This window comes from Diadema setosum, chromosome 12 (assembly GCF_964275005.1).
Source record: "Diadema setosum chromosome 12, eeDiaSeto1, whole genome shotgun sequence".
NCBI lineage: Eukaryota > Metazoa > Echinodermata > Echinoidea > Diadematoida > Diadematidae > Diadema > Diadema setosum.
Window position 1 is genome coordinate 25,702,937 of NC_092696.1, and position 17,559 is coordinate 25,720,495.

Below are 17,559 nucleotides of genomic sequence, written 5' to 3' on the forward strand. Positions count from 1 at the left end.
AATGGTCGTGGAAAATGTCGAGGATGGGGTTTTCAACCACCCCCCGCGGCCTTTTTAGGGTTAAATAGATGAAACTGCATACACTCGTTACCCAAAATATAAGCACCACACAGATAAACAAATGGCAAAATATACAAATTTAGCCGAGGACAAAGATGCTTTGAGCATTTCTATACTCTGCACATCCTATTCAACACACAATTTGACCATGAATAACAAAATCTTCTCATTCTAACGCTTAGATGTACTTTGTATATATTGAAAGACATGGAAGCCCTCCAAAACCCACCACATGGTAGGATTGTGAAGAATTTCAAGTTGCTTGAACATACAGCTGTAAATACTTTGGCAATTCATTCCATGATCAAATGCACATACACACACACATTCTCTCAGACAAAATCACCAAAGTAAAAATTGCATCCAAATCTCTGTTGGCAATTTTTGAGGTAAATGTGGTCTCTGTTGGCAATTTTTGAGGTAAACGTGGTCTCTGGCATGTGTTTTAAATTTCACACTGCTTTCTGCCGGTCCAGAAGAGCATGAATACCTGAGAGCTTCAAGCAATGAACGTCTGGAAGAAAACGTTCTCCTGCTTCTCTGGAAATGGAATGTCTGTTTGATGCTGGAACTTCACCCCCAAGAAGAAGTCCAGAGCAGAAAGACATGCAGGCCTTCCCCCACCCCTACAATCCTCATCTCTTTTGTAGTGCATCCAGGAGGGAGACAATCTCATTCACAGTCAGCTCCGGCTGAGTAAATTGCAGACGGTGCGACCCCTTCTCGCAGCAAACCACTCGTCGCACTGTCCCTTCTGTTTCAGAGGAAATGAAAAAAAAAGAGTTACATGTGATAAGGTTTGTATGCTATCAATGCTGATCCTCATTTTCAAATCTAAAAAAGAGAGAGAGAAATAAAGAGCAGAGCTGACAAGATTTTAATGTGTTAAAGCTTAGTGGAGATGCCAGAGAAACAAGGAAAAGTAGAAATCACGCGGTGCGTAATATATGTCCCCGCCGAAAGTAGCATTTAGTAGCAAAATGTACAATATAGGTAAAAAGATCAAGGTCAAAGGTCAAAGAAGTCAAAGGTCAAAATTCTATGTAGAAGATTTGAAGCCCTCACCTAGTGCCATTACATAAAGCAAACGGAATCGAAATCGGGTTAGAAATAGCGAAGGAGTAGCATTTTGTAGCCAATGTACAATATAGGTAAAAAAATCAAGGTCAAAGGTCAAAGAAGTCAAAGGTCAAAATTCTGTGTAGCAGTTTTGAAGCCCTCACCTAGTGCCATCACATAAAGGAAACGGAATTGAAATTGGGTTACAAATGGCGAAGGAGTAGCATTTTGTAGCAAAATGTACAATACAGGTCAAAGGTCAAAGAAGTCAAAGGTCAAAATTCTGAGTACAAGTTTTGAAGCCCTCACCTAGTGCCATCACTTAAAGCAAACGGAATTGAAATTGGGTTACAAATGGCGAAGGAGTAGCATTTTGTAGCAAAATGTACAATATAGGTCAAAAATGAAGGTCAAAGGTCAAAGAAGTCAAAGGTCAAAATTCTGTGTAGAAGTTTTGAAGCCCTCACCTAGTGCCATCATGTAAAGCAAACGGAATCAAAATCGGGTTAGAAATGGCGAAGGAGTAGCATTTTGAAGCAAAATGTACAATATAGGTCAAAGGTCAAGGTCAAAGGTCACAACTGAAATTCTGTATAAAGTTTCAAAGCTCCCATGTAGTGCTATCATATAAAGCAAACAGAATCAAAATCGGGTTAGAAATGGCGAAGGAGTAGCATTTTGAACATTTTGATCACACACGGACGCACGGACAGACGGACACACGGACACACACACGTACGGAGCCCGTTTCATAGTCCCCTGCTCGAACTCGTTCGGCGGGGACAATAAGGATATATTTTGATTCCTGGCCAAGCAGGAAAAATTACTCATGCAAAATTGTTCACTTTTACAGTATATTCTTTGGCAGGGGGAGGTGTTTAAAAATATGGCAACTATATCTTCCATCTAAAAAAAAATGAAATAAAAAAACAAAACAAAACAAATATCACTGCTAATATACTATGACCCCGTTTACAGTGCGGGGCCGGGCTCGGCCGCGGCTCGGCCGCGGCCGAGTCCGGCCTCAATTGCGCGGCCGAGCCTCGCAATTTTGTCCGTTTACACTGCTGGGCTCGGCCGCGCTTTTGATTCAAACCTTTCAATATGTTGTCGTATAGGTGGCGCTCTGCTTATAAACAAATGCAATTTGGTATTGTCTGGTTTTCAGACCCTTTGCCAAATGAATTCCGTGGCGACGAAGTCGCCCTTCAGCAAAGGCCTTTGCCGGAGGAAAGAATCCTTTGCAGGACAAAACCACTTTAAACTATACTAGTTTTCGACGTTGAGGGGGTTAATATCCTGAATAGCGAAAGATACAGGCAGAGGGTTTGGAAGCCAGACTAAAATTGGCCGCGCATTTGGCCCAGTTTGCGTTTACACCAAGAAAAGGCTGGGCTCGGCCGCGGCTTGGCCGCCAGAGCGAGGCCAAATGCGAGGCCAATTTTGGCCTCGCATTTGGCCTTTTGCGCGTTTACACTGAAGCGGGGCTGGGCACGGCCGCGGCCGAGCCGCGGCCGAGCCTCGCACTGTAAACGGGGTCTTAGGCTGTAGAACAATATCTCCTAAAGTCAAAACTCAGGATTTTTTCATTAGGTGATCCGAGTATCCTCTTGGATCACCTTCTGTATCTGTACTGATTCTTTGTTCTTCTTCTTTTTCTTCTTCTTTCTCCGCAAAAGTTGTGTAGAGGTAATCTCGGAAAGTCCTCTTCCTATCAATGTCAAAATTATACCATACATGTATCATGTCCCAAAGACGACCCTCCTAATAAAATCATAGTGATTAGTCGACCGTGACGTCACTATGACGTCATTATATGAAAACACATTTTCATTCATATCTCATTAATGGAATAGAATTTTGCAATGAAATCTACGTCACATACATTTCAAATTATGCGCATTTTACTCATATTCTCAAAATTCATATTTTCTCTTAAAACGTGCGCGTACGCGCGCGTTGAAATATTTGTATGCTCAAATCGAGCTCAAATTTTTTTTGCACACGTTTCAGACCATTTGGAGCATTTTTTGAAAAATTGAAAAAATTGGACGGACGCGTACGCGCGCGCACATATTCGCACACACAGCTCATAAGCAATGGAAATTTCCCGATTTTTTACACTAATCGGATGCCTGAAATATCAAGGAATATTTCTACCAAGTTTCAAGTCAATCCGACTCAATATGACGTCATACGGGCCCGTCAAAGTTGAAATTCCGCGCGCGCGTCAATGGCGATATACAGTGCAACGATGCCAAAAAAACGCCAATTTTAAATCCGATTTTACTCGTCAGGATGGACGGTAACCCCCCATTTTCTGTACATATTCTGAAAGCTGATGAGTTGGACATGTTATTTCATGGGTTGGCGATGCTGGCAAAATGATTAAAAGGTATCAAATTTCGTTATAAAGTAAAAAAAGTAAATTTTCAAAATGACGTCATCAAATTTCAAGTTCACTCGAGCGTGTCTCACTTATCCTTTGCCAATCTACATCCAGATTTCAGTATGTTGTAGCTTAATATATGATCTTTCATTAATATAATTACAACATTTTGATTGGATGACGGCATCACCTCGTAAAAATGGATTGAAAGTAATATTGTCAAATTTGATCAGTTTACGTGTTATCTCTATGGGAGAGCAGTTTTTCTGGCAGTGAAAATTGACATGACTCTCTTTTTTGAGCACTAGCTCACTTATGCTTCGGTGAATTTCTCCCAGATTTTAGTATGTTGTAGCTGAGACTTTGGGCTATCGTAAGTGTGCCCTCCATTTTTTCATACGATATCGGCATCACGTCGAAAAACTGGGTTGAAAATGGCACGAGGCTTCGATGCAGCGTCATTTTGCTTAATACACAGGGCCTATGGAGAATGAAATAGGTCATTGCGTAGCGCATCCGACTCGTAATCCTAAGGTCCCTGGTTCGAGGCTCACCCCTGCCAATTTTTTTTTTTTTTTTTTAAACACTTTTGTTCTTTTTTTCTTTAGTTAATCTTAATCTCCCTTTACTTACTTTATCTTTTTCTGATTTTTTTATGCTTCTCCTTCAAATTTCTATAAAATAACATAATTTTTTCTTTATTTTTCTTTCTTTGTACTACTTTCTGTGCAATAGATGAACAACAACAATGGCTATCAATCCCATATTTTGCACATGTTTAGTACATGTCATGTCCATTATTTCATAAAATAACAACTACTTTATCGGACACCATCTTGGGTATGTAAATTAGGGTCAAAGGTCATAAATGTTTCATCCTGTATCTTGGTGAATACATGTCCTCCCTTTCCCATATTTTGCACACGCAAAGACCATGTTACAAGAATCATTTCACAAAATAACCACTTTTTGCTCAGATGCCATCTTGGCTGTGCAAAGTTGGGTCAATGGTCAAATATACTTCATTCTGTATCTTCGTTATAATGTATACCGATTTTGGTACCAAAGATGGCAGACCTGACTCTCTTTTCTAAATGAGAATCCAAATATCACACGGCCAATGTCTCTTAACACAGATGAAACCTATATGGTCATGCCTATTGCGATCAGGACTCGAATCATTGATTTAAAAAAAATCGGATCACCTAATTTGTCAGTCTTGACAAATTCCGAGTCTAGTTTTAATTAAAGTCTTCATCAAAATCAGACATTTCTTGAGGTAATATTCCCAAACCAAAAGGAGACTTGTCAGCTAGTCATGTCATTATCTCTTCCACTTTTCATGTAGAAAACAGTTTGTGAAAGCATAGACAACTTCAGAAGTTTTATTAAATTCCAATTCCTTTAATATAGATGCTGGCACCAACAATCATATCACTGTCAAGATAAACACTGAGTTTAGGCCCACTTTGAGTTGGCCATACTGTGCTATAATGATACTCTGTTGATACTCTCTAAAGGCACTAAAAACTGAAAAATAAACCCTCAGGGTGGTCCATTGCAAGTGTTAAGCTGTCATGGTGAAATGATGACATTGCAAAATATGCTACAATCTGAATAAAGATGTCTGACATTCTACAAGCATGTGCCATACCAAGATTTGGTGACATGCACAAAATATAAAACATACAAGACATGAACTACTAAATGTAACAAAAGCAGACCTAACTAGCTGAAGATTACACCTTAGACTGCGACTAATTCACTGGGGTCAAATGTTGAAATATATGGTCAGCGCAAGAAAGCTCTAAAACATTAGACTTGTACCATGGCTGCAAGGTACTTTGCAATCTCACATGTGCCTTGTGCACACACATTCATCACAACATCAGTGCATTATGTTCAAATTAAACATTGTGGAGCATCAAGAAATCATATTAATGATAAAGATTTCTAATACTTCTTCTCACCATGGAAGGTCGTGAGTGGCTGGCCATCAGCATCGTACTTCTTGATACCGTCTTCAGTGATGCCCAGGGTTTCTATGGTACCAGGAATCTTTTCTGCCTCAACGATGGTGTCATCCAGGCAGTAGAAGAGGAGCGAAGGGAGCTGTTTCCTTCTCATCTCCTTCAGGTCTTTGGCAAACTGGGAACGAAAAGGGATTAACAAAGATCAAAATTATCTCATACCCTTGATGACATTGACTGGGATACCAAAAAATATTGCACAAGTAGGGGCAGAATATTGCACAAAAAGGGGCAGCTTATTGCACACAGAGGGGAGGAATATTGCCCAAGTCAAAAGACGAGTGCAAGTTATTAAAACCCAGGACAAGGGCAATATTTTCTGGTATCAGAAGGCCAAAAGGGTGGTAAGCCTACTGAGGTGAGATGGGATGGGACAGAGCAAATGCTGATGAGTCAGAAATACAGGGATGAAAGGACAGTTCAGGCTCTTCAGGGAAGCCAAGAGCTTGGGTGTCCGTTTAGTGAGCCAAGACCAAGGCATTATCAGAAGAATTTAACATTAGAGTGATGCCCTTTATTTGTAGGTTGATATTCCAATTATTTTATTTCTGAATACAGTCAACCCTGCTTATTAGTCAACCTCGCAAAAGTCGAACAATCGCATAAGTTGAAGGTCTTTTCAAGTCCTCTTCTCTTTATTTTCTATTGGTTCCAATCCCTCATTTCAATCCCTTCTCTTTGTTTTCTATTGATTTTAATCTCCCGTAAGTGGAATTTTCTCTAAGTTAAGCTATTTCTTCAGTCCAGATAGATTTGACTTAGGCATGGTTGACTGTATACATGTATGCGAAACAAATGAATCGAGGGGCCCAAATATTACAGACAAAGCAGTTTGATTATTTCTTTATAAGTCATCACGTATGACTGTGATAAAAGAATGAACATGAACAAGAGGTGCAGGACGGATGGGAGAAAAGGTAGACATTATCAAAACCTGTGCCAAAACAACCCTGAAAGTTCCCCCCGCCACCCACGAGGGGAGATAAGGGGGAGGGGAAGGGGTTGGGGAGCAGGTACAGGAGCAGAAACTGGGGGAGGAGGAGGAGGAAGAGGATTAGGGGGAGGAGGAAGAGGAGGATGAAGAAGAGGAGAAAAAAGATAAAAAGTTGGAGGAGGAAAAGGAGAAGAGGGAAGAGGAGTTGGAGGTGTATGAGGAAGAGGATTGACAATGAAGATGACGAGGAAGAGAATGAGTAAGGAGAGGAGGAAAGGGAAGAGGAAAAGGAGGGTGAGGAGGATGAAGAAGATGAGGAGGAGGAGGGGTGAGGGAAGAGGAGGAGGCATACAGGGAAGTGAGAAATAATAATAGACCATACACCCATGAAATTTCACACGTCTTCACAGTCCAGGATGCTTAAAGGACAAGTTCACCTTCATTAACATAAGGACTGAGAGAATGTAGCAATATTAGTAGAACACATCATTGAAAATTTGAGGAAAATCGGACAATCCGTTCAAAAGTTATGAATTTTTGAAGTTTTTGTACAGTCACCGCTGGATGAGAAGACTACTGCAGTGTATGATGTCACATGCGTACAACAATATAAGGAAAATATAAAGAGAATTTCACAAAATTTCATCTTTTGAAAACAGTACACATTCCCTTGACTCGTTACTGACATATGTTATGGGTAATATTATTCCCATTGCCTTTAGAAAGAGGCAAGTCAAGTGCTCTTTTATTATGCGAAAAAAGTGAAAATATGTTGAATTTTCTTTACATTTTCTTTATACTGTTGTACTCATATGACATCACGAGCCTTAGTAGTCTCCTCATCCAGCAGTTCCAACACAAAAATTTTAAAAATTCATAACTTTTGCATCGATTGTCCAATTTTCCTCAAACTTTCACTGATGTGTTTTACTAATATTGCTAAATTGCTGCATTCTCTCAATCCTTATGTTTATGAAGGTGAACTTGTCCTTTAATATGTCTCACCAGATCAAATCGCAAGATAGCTGCCTCATGGATGCACAACACCTGTGCTTCCCGCGTCCTTCCCCTGAAGCCCATCCGAAATACAAAGTTGGAGACTAGATGCAGGACAACCGGTCCAATGATGGGAAGGAAGACTGCCCGGTAGAGAAGATACGGGAGGTAAGGAATGACAGCATATTGTCTCTGCATCCTGAGAGGGGATAAAGAGGTAACATCGATGTGAAATGCTCCAGTGTGCAAAGTCACCATATAACTAGTACTAATATAACCCTTCCAACTACTGAACCTCCTGTTTGAAAGTCACCAAAAAGTTAAACCTTACTTGGCCATCCTTATAACCGTGTGGCATATCAGGGCAATTAACCCCCCAGCTAAAAATGGTTAGTCATAAGGTTAGAGGAAAGATTAGAGTTAGGGTTAGGTTTAGGATTAGGATTAGGATTAGGGTTAGGGTCAGGGGAAGTTTCTGGGGTAATTGCTCGGGGGGAAAATTACCCCAGACCACCTTGTGGGTATTTGCTCCAGTTAATTGAAGGTGTATGACTGTGTGTATGTGTGTGCTTGTGAGTTTAGATAGTTCATGTCATCCACACATTATCTTGCTCGGCAGGTTAATTTCGGCTAATAGCATGATCAGCTTGTTTAAACCCATGCAAGAAGTGTGAGAGTTACGTCGTCCATGATTATCCACCAATGAGTCAAGGATAACACTGCAAATCAACCTCAAGGCGTGAAAGGGTTAAATGAAAGTGACTGACAGTAAATCTGATTTGTTCTTTTGGCTGACTGTTTGAAGTGGGAAATGTAATATTGTGTAAGCTGTTATTTTCACAAGGGTTCAATTTTCGTGACTTCTCCGAACCACTGTTGGACTGTGAATTTAACAAACACATGAATATATCTCAAACTAACCAGGCATTAGTGCACTTATGATAGCCCTGGTGTCAATATTGCGAAAACAACATCTTACGGAAATGTCTGTGACATCATTTGAAAAAAATAGATCTGCATGTGAAAATAACAGCTTATAGAGTACTTTTTACTGCCATCTGACTAATACACAATACATGTGAAAAAAGATAAGACCTGTTCTCCAGCAGTCTGGTATGTATTCCATTATCTTTCAAAATTTCAAATTAATTGCGGGTCAACTACATCTTCCAAATAATGAAGTTGGGACTGACCTGTGGGGTATGATGCCGGTACCACAGATCATTCCTACAGACTCTACCACTCTGTCCAGCTCAGGGTCAGATGCCATGCTAGTGACCACCATGCAGCCCGAAGAGTGACCAATCACCATAGCAACTCTGTCAATCAAGTCAAAGAGAGCGGGAGCTTGATTTATAAGCAAAGTATAGTAATGACAGTGATGAACTAGAGAAGCACTCTGAGAGCGCAGACCTCCGCCAAGCATGCAGTTCATTTCCACCACTGATCTTGTTCTTCCATAGAGATTTCAGTGATTTCTACCCATACATACTTATATAGCATTGTGTGCTGAAAGTTGCCTATTTCCCAATAAAGAAGCCTTTGTTACGTCATAAACCCTCAGGCTTATCCACTGCAATTAAAGAGTCCTGGACTATAGGCAGGGAGAGCCACTCTGTAAAAAGCCATTGAAAATAGGGACACAGTCATTTTAATCTGAAGGGAATGAGGTACGTTGTAGAAGGGTTTTAAGGGAGTGCTCAGCCCCAGCAATTGCTTGAATTAACAAGGCCATATTTTACCAATGTGCAAAGCCCCCTGACTTGTACTAAGGTACATCAATCCTTATCTTATCAAAGACTTGTTGGACTATAGACCTACTGCACCCGAGACCTTCCACATAATATTTCAACTTAACCACATCTGGGGTGGGCAAAAAAAAAAACCAAACAAACACACAAAAAATAACAAAAACAAAACAAAACAACAAAACCTACAAAAACATGTGAAGTGTATATTTAAAGACACTGACCTTTCCAGGCCAAGGGCAAATATGAATTCTTTAACAACTTGAGCCTTGTGCTGTGAGGTACAGTCATAGCTGCTGCTGAGGTCCACGTCACTGTATCCATTTCCTGGTGTGGAGATCACATGGGCATAATTGGTCTGAGCGTTATTGTGCACACTCATATTTTCTTTCATAAAAAAAGAACAACTCACACTTTGCACTGTATTCTATTCCCTTGCTTTTATTCTTATGACAAGGATTTCCTTCAGGACTCCAGAACTTAAACTAGAAATGTCGCTACAGCGACTGGTTATACCCCCGCCAAACAACATTTCATAAGCTTTGGTCAAAACAACATTTCATAAGCTTTGGTCAAAAAACTGAGGAAGTAGTTAAATCCGCAAGATCTTTCCTTGATCTTCTGCCATTAATATGCCATTACCATGGCAACGTACTATCAGGTACTGTCAAAAAATGCGTCTTGCACATCTACAACCAAAGGCACACATCTGTACCAAGTTTCATGGAAATTGGGCAAAAACTGAGGAAGTAGTTTGCAACACAAAATTTTCCATCATTTTGGCTCATAATATGTGAGCTGTTACCATGGCAACATACTTTTTGTCACTGTCAAGAAATGTGTCATGCTGACCTATATCCTAAGACAAACATTCAATATGAATTCCATGAGAATTGGAAGAACACTGATGAAGCAGTTTTGCCATGAAGCATTTTGCCCTATATTTTACCAATAACATGCCGTTAGCATGGCAACGCACTTTTTGCCACTGCGGAAATATGTGTCTTGCACATTAACATATTCAGATGAACATCTGTACCTAATTTCATAAAAATTGATCAAAAACTGTGGGAGGAGTTCGCGACGCAAGATTTGTACCCATTTTTGCCCATAATATGCCGTTACCATGGCAACGTACTTTTGGGTACTGTCAAAAAATACGTCTTGCACATCTACAACCCAAGGCACACATCTGTGCCAAGTTTTATGGGAATCGGTTGAAAACTGAGGAAGTAGTTCGCGACGCAAGATTTGCAACGGACCGACCGCCCGACCGACCGCTGATTCCTATATACCCCCTTCAAACTTCGTTTGGCGGGGTATAAAAAGGAAAATCACAGGACATATTATGTAATATATGTGTATGTGTTCTAACGAATAGTACAAAGCATCAAATTAGCATGCTGATTAAAGAATATCATCAGACTTCAAAATGAACAGAAACAAAATGGGTTACTGCCCCTTCTCCCATTCCACCCCACTCCCCCACCCCTCCCCCCCCCCCCCAAAAAAAAAAAAAAAAAAAGAAGAAGAAGAAGAGGAAGAAGAAAGAAATCTCTACTCTTTGTAGCACAGGGCATAGTATGTAACATGGTGTAACTATCAACCCTGAAACACTGACTGTTTAATACGAGTTCATGCCCAGTTCTGGTTCTACTTGGTCACACTTCATGCTTGCAAACAATGTATGAATAATAAATAGCTACAGGAATAATTACAATATAAATACTTGGTATGACATTTCTTGTCTCACCTACATCATGTGGTTGCCAAGGGTATTAAAGTTACATTGCAGCTCCTAGTTTGAGACGTTCAATTTTGAAACTCACCAGGTAAATTGACAGCCAGCACCCGATAACCTCTAGCTGCTATGCGGCTGCCGATTGGACGATACGCCCCGTACGTGCCTGGAATCCCGTGGACACAGATGACCACTGGACACTCTTTGCCCTCTGCGCTCACACCGGGCCATTCTCCGTACAGCATGTCAAAGTTCATCCCGAGGGTGGAGATCGTGACAGTGTGTTTCCGAAAGTCCTCCCCCATGTCCTGCCTGAGGGCGTAGTTCACCTCGTCCGGCCGTGCAAATCGGCGCGTATCAGGATTAGACGATGAAGAGTAGTTACCTGATGTCATCTTTGGTGTGATGGTCTTGTCACAGGACAGCAATCTGTAATTCTGTGGCGGTCGACAGCAGTAATGAGCAGAGTATCATGTGAGTGCATGAGATGTTAGTTTGTAAACACACACGCTACAAGCAAAAACAAGTGAAGATCTAGTTGGGTTCACACTGGCAAAAGAAGTTTAAAATCGTGATCTTAAAAGATCTCCAAGTTTTACAAGTGTGACTGCAAACTTTCTGCAAAACTTTCCATTCTAACTAGGGATAGCTGAACGCTCACCACAGAAGATCACAGTGACTGCTATTGGGCCGAATGCATAAAACAAGCAATTGCTTCAAGCAAAAGCACAAGCTTATCGAGCAAAAGGTCTAGCTCAAGCAATTGCTTAAATCTATATGCATAACCTTTTGTTTGTGGTTTATATGCCTTTTGCTTGTCCCACACAAGCAATTGCTTGTGTTTTCAACAAAAGGGACGTCACGCCTGTGCGAACACAAGAACAAAGGCGAGTGTGGCAGCATGTATTTGAAAGGGCATGTGTGTGCAGAAACATTTCCTGACATAGCAGAAGAGCTATGAAATGACACTCATAAATGCCCACACAGACGCACACACACATCTACACACACACACACACACGTATTACTGGCTGATTCCCATCACTGCTTACAATAGCCTGGATCTGCCAGATCGCACGTGGAAAGAGGTCTCCTTGCTCTCCACCGAAGTCAGACATCCTACCTGTTTTTTTATCACATTTTGCGTGCTAACCACTGGACATTCCCGTTGTTGAACTGAAAAACTTTCTTACACTACTTAGGAGTAATTTCTTGTAGATTTATACCACTCCTGCACAAGTGTGGTCTTTCTTTCATGAATATGAAAATGATATTTAAAGGGAACGTCCCAGTTAAACAAAAGCTCAAGCTCATTTTACAGTGCTTGGAAAATCATAAGCAATTGCTAGCAAGAGCAATTGCTAGCAAGAGCTAGCAAAAGGTATGTTTTATGCATAAGTTTTTAAGCAAATGCTTTTAAGCAATTGCATGTGGGCAGCAAGCAGTTGCTTGTGCTTGCTAGCAAAAGCTTCTGCTCGTAAGCAATATTGCTTGTTTTTATGCATACGGATTCGAGTAAAAGGCTAGTGTCAGAGGACAGAATTTTGTGTTGAGAAAGTGTATTACATTGCACAGGTTTGGTGTGCCTATAGAGTCCCACAGTACAGGGAAACAAACACTCTGTTGTTTTTAGAGAGAGATAAGAACTGGCTAGTGGCAGCACACAGTTCTGGGGCTGCCATCCCATGCTACTAATCCCCCAGCTAGTTTCACTTCACCATTTTGGGGCATGTGTACTTGCACATGTTAAAATATAGTTCTGTTGGTTGATTAATGTTGAGGGTTAGATGCTATGGGAGGGAAAGAAATGAGTATGTGCCTTGCAAATTACAGATGAGGTTATGCAGTATATGAAAATAATAACCAGGAATATAATTTATACGGAAAGGAGGAGTGATACTTTTGTGAGTGATCAGTCACAGAAAGTGCTGAGCCAACCAGTTTTGGTGGTCTGGGGCATTGCACCTTGCTCTGCAGAGAGGGGGAGAGGCAATCACAGGTCACTGGAGGAAATCTGCTGATAATTTCCGTTGTGTATCAGCAGTGAGGAGACAGCTTATCTTACGAGGCTGATAGCTGTTGTGACCTGTTTGGAAGACGAGTGGCGTTTGACTTTGGGGTTTCTGTCTTTTTTGTTTCTGTTTTATTACTTCGGTAATAAACTCACATATCACTGCAGATCAACTAGTCCTCTCATTCATTTATGAGTACTCCCCGGGTATCTAAACCAACCCACCCCTAGGGCACATCCCAGCCCCCCATCCCCCCCCCCACACTAGCACAAGCAATTGCTAGCGTTTATGCATGCGGCCCATTGTGTCTTCCAGGTGTTCATTGTTACGTCACAATCACTAGACATCAGATGGCACCTTCTGTCTTCTTCCTTGAGCACAAGCACTAATGACCCAAACTTTTCGATTCAAAGATTGAGAAGTTTGATTGCCAGTCTCACCCCGCCTACTGAGATGGTGGAAATCTGTGGAAATCTTTATCCCTCACTGTATCATATTGCACAAGTTTTTAGTTTGCCAAAGTAGGTAAATCCTGCAGTTGGTATGAGTAGAATTACTGAGAATTTGATGTTCTTGTTTCACATCATTTTTTAGAAGATATTACCCTCAGCAATCTGGACGTGGAGGCAAAGAAAATGTCAGTGTGATGTCCACAATACGTTAACCCCGGGGCACTCCTTCACACAGATAAAACTGTGGGAGCGCCTCGAGTCAAAAAAGAAATGCACACAAATCTAAGCCCCTCTAAAAGTGTCCTATTTTACCAGCAAATGGCTTACTTTTAATATTGATATGTTATTCCGTATCTAATTCATACCATTACCATGTGGACTTGCTCATTTTCCCGTTCATTTTTTTTTTTTTTTTTTTGTTGCATCTTTGCTTGGCACTTTGCGCATCGGCGATATGAATATGCATGAGAGTCGCAATGTTTCAAGCCTTTGAACAAGGCCCTTTTGCTGCGCGCTGTGTAGTGGCTAGTGAAAGGGTTCAAGTAAAACACGCCCACCAGCTGAGAGTGATCGGGTGCCACAAGATGTCGTGCAGCAAGAGTGCCTGGTCAAAGGGTACACTGCTACCGGCTAGTGCATGTGCATAGGTTTCAAATCCATCATAAGGAGCAGTTGTCATTCTCACAGAATCCTCCTGACGGAATCATTTAAAGTCATCAATTTGGACAGAAAAGGACTATTAACCTATAGCGGAACCAAATGTTCCCAGTACCCTGTTGTCAATAATTGCACTACATCTGTATGTATTCAAACTGACACAATTTTCAGTAACCATTTTAGCCTCGGTACTATACCCCATATGAACTAGATCTCACTCCCATTATCCTCCGCCCGAACACTTCGCGTTTGGGCTGCATGGTCGCAGTTAGTTATACACAGGTATGCATACAAACACACATCTCTCCACCCCACCCACACACACACAGTTGTACACAGCATTATTTTACATACACTCTGTTGACCAACTAGAATCACAGCCCTGCTAACGCAGAGATAAGAAGTAGATCTATGTCTATCGATCAATTTGCCGTTTGTAGGAGAGTGGATCGTATCACCAGACACTTTTTTTTTGTAGGGCTCTCTGAAATTCCATGTTTAGAGGATGAAATTTTGGCCAAAAATATCCGGTCATGTTGAATATTCACAAAGTCCTGAAAATTAAGAATTTAGCAAAATTACAAAAATCATTCACTCTGATTTTGGGAAAATAGGCTTCAAATACCCCTCTCCAAAAAAGTTTGTCTTTTTTCGCGGTGAAAAATCGCATTATAATTCCGGACGAGATTTTCTAGACTTGAAATATAATCGCCGTCTTTCGCATCTTGTCCTTGCACCACAATCACAATTCATACCCACAATTCACCGTACACATTACTACCGAGCGGAAGACAACTTAAAATGTCTAGTACACAGAAATGGGTGCGTCCGGAATTACCATGCTGTCTGACCATACCTGTACTACATAGTAGGCATGGGCGATGTTTTGGAATCATTTCGGCATTATCCTGAAATCGGTCACCACTCCATTCATCGCCATTCATTCTGTCATTGCCACAATGCTGGTGACTGCCGTCCACCTCCACTGACTTTGCATTCGCAGAACAAGAGGGGACCGAGCCATACCATATGAACTACGTTAGGCCTAACGTTAGTGGGCGTTTACTAACGTTACATTTGTGGATGCTGTCCAATTTCTTCATTCAGTTGACATTTGTGAGCGATTTTTTCTGCATTTGTGGGCAATGTGTTTCTACATCAGTGCCACAGTGGGCGTTTCTACATTTGACTACGTTTCTACAAGACTCTCCCATTGAATGTGCACGTCTAGCGAGTCTGACTGATACTGAAAGGGTTCAGAATCCACACAGAAAATAACTAGATTTCAAACAGGACATAAATAGGCAACATCCCACAAATGCAACCTTTATCCAGGGCCCAGCCATTTGTGAGACAGTCCTATTCACTTGTGTCGTTTCCTTCCGTACATCAGCCGTCATAGTACTCATACATCAGTTACAGGGCTCACACCTGTAAATAAAATGGAATGTCCCGGCCCAGACCCCTTCACAAACTCATACCAAAGATACCAAAATAAATGAAGGAAAAAAATTAATTAAAAATCAGTGATGCAGTTTCGCAAAAAAACTGAATAGATCTAGCTGTAGATACGAGTATGAATTCCTCTACAAACTGCATTTTGGTTGGAAGATGAAAGCTTTTCTGATGGAATTTGAGGGGACTATATTTCATTGGCTGCATGTAACATTACAGAAAATATGTGATTTTTTGAGTGAAAAGAACTCGTAGTCTGGCTTTGCGGACTCTTGGACTACATGTAGGTATGTGCGAAAGCCGGCGCATCGCGATTGCTGGCTGTGGCCAGACCGGCCCTGTGCGGGTTTTTCGCCAGTGGCATCGCGCCGCTCTGAAACGATCCTCAAAAATTGCGTTTACTGCACGTGTGCACATCGCGGCATGCCCATTTTGGCTTTTTTTCAGACAGCTCACACCACACACTTTCTCTACATATAAGTTTCAATGTGAATACTCACCTCTGAAATGTCGACATCGCCGCTTGAACTTTCGCCAAATTTTCGAATGTTTAAGTGATCGAAATTTGTAACTGTAAGTCGAAAATGTTTTTAAGAAAGTGTACTGTTTCTTTGATCATTGATCTCTAAAATATGAAAATTTGAGCTGATTCTATCGACACGCATGCCCGTAATAGGAGCCGCAAGTTACCGATCTCCTAACTGCGACAGCTGCCAGTGCGGCGCGGTCCCCGGGGCGGGGCTACCGGTCTCCCAGCAGTCAGGCCGCCCGATGCAGCGGGCTGGGCGACTGGAGCAGTCGATGGCAAGTCAATTATTGTGGTGGATTAAATTGGACCTTGAATTGTTTAATACTTGTTAATATCCTGCACTTTTCTGAATAAGTCTATCATTATACCGTAGATTATCATTCTGATTTAAATTTTTTATGTATAAATTTCGTTCAAAAGAGTTTATTTTTTCCTACCAGGGTCTTGGACCGAGGTGATTGTTCAGTCATGTTCATCATTTGAAAACTGGATTTGCTTTTGAAAGTGGAATGTCAGATGTCAATGTTTACTTTTTAAAATGTGAATTCATGGTGTTGGAATTTTTTCACTCTTTTTATGTTGGATATGATGTGAAATAGATATGAAACCCTAGCAAGCCAGAAAAACATAGGCATAATAGACTTTTTTTTTTCTTTTTTTCTTTTTAGGAGGGGTGAGTTAAGAGTTATGAGGCTGTGTGTTTATAACTAGGTGATGGGCATGACATACTGTACGTGTCACTTTTGTTTTTCTTCTGCTATATTTGTTTGAAACCTTAATTTTTTTTTTTTTTTTTTTTTTTTTTTTTTTTAGAGGGGTGAGTATGTATATAGGTGGGGGTTGTGTTTATAAAATAGGTGATGGGCATGACTTACTGTACATGGTAAGTTTGGATTGTAACTCTTTTCCACTCTCCAAAGTTTTTAATTTTTAATTTTTTGTTTGTTTCATAATGTTATTTGAGTGTGTGTACATTTGTTAATTTCTTTCTAAATTGATTTTGTATGTTTTTTTTTTTTTATATAAGAGCTAAAGTAGGGCCTTCGTAAATGGGTAAAATCTAAGAAACACAATGGAAATTGATAAAACAATAAAATACAAAAATACCTACAATTAATTGCATACAATGGCATATACCACTCACCTGCTCATCCCTCCTCAAAAAAAAAAAAAAAAAAAAAAAAATTGAAAAATTGAAAAATCAAATTCCTCTCTGAGTTCTACTACTGTATTTATAAGTCTCAAAAATCACAAGCCTAATGCAAGAAATTGTTAATTTATGTTCGAAAAACAAAGAAACACATAGGAAATTACAAAAACAATAAAAGATTAAAGACATTTAGAAAAACATGGTTTATGCTGTTTTGATGCAATCTGTTTAGTAACAACCCCAATTAATACATGTATGTAAACATAATTCATGCACAGTAGTATCTAAAAGGCCTGGGGAAAATGCTTTTATGTTTGAAAAACAGAGAAACACATAGAAATTACAAA

At 40.5% G+C, this 17,559-nt stretch overlaps 1 protein-coding gene across 1 annotated transcript; it reads right to left on the reverse strand.

Annotated features, from left to right (window-relative positions):
* Window positions 1-411: 411 nt before the first annotated feature.
* LOC140235825 (uncharacterized) lies at window positions 412-16,532 on the reverse strand. Its single transcript, XM_072315825.1, has 7 exons — window positions 16,500-16,532; window positions 11,046-11,394; window positions 9,441-9,543; window positions 8,662-8,787; window positions 7,478-7,667; window positions 5,479-5,656; window positions 412-814 (listed from the first exon to the last, which is right to left on the reverse strand). The coding sequence occupies exons 1-7, from the start codon at window positions 16,530-16,532 to the stop codon at window positions 696-698; spliced, it is 1,098 nt and encodes a 365-aa protein (XP_072171926.1). The 3' UTR covers window positions 412-695.
* Between the last annotated feature and the right edge of the window lie 1,027 nt (window positions 16,533-17,559).

What these genes read in the sequence shown, in the direction of transcription:
- LOC140235825 (XM_072315825.1), bottom strand. Translation starts at nt 16,532, where the DNA reads ATGACTGAACAATCACCTCGGTCCAAGACCCTG. An exon ending in CACCTCGGTCCAAGACCCTG is followed by an intron (nt 11,395 to 16,499) that starts GTAGGAAAAAAT and finishes CGACCGCCACAG; the next exon opens with AATTACAGATTGCTGTCCTG. An exon ending in TTTGCCCTTGGCCTGGAAAG is followed by an intron (nt 8,788 to 9,440) that starts GTCAGTGTCTTT and finishes CTTGATTGACAG; the next exon opens with AGTTGCTATGGTGATTGGTC.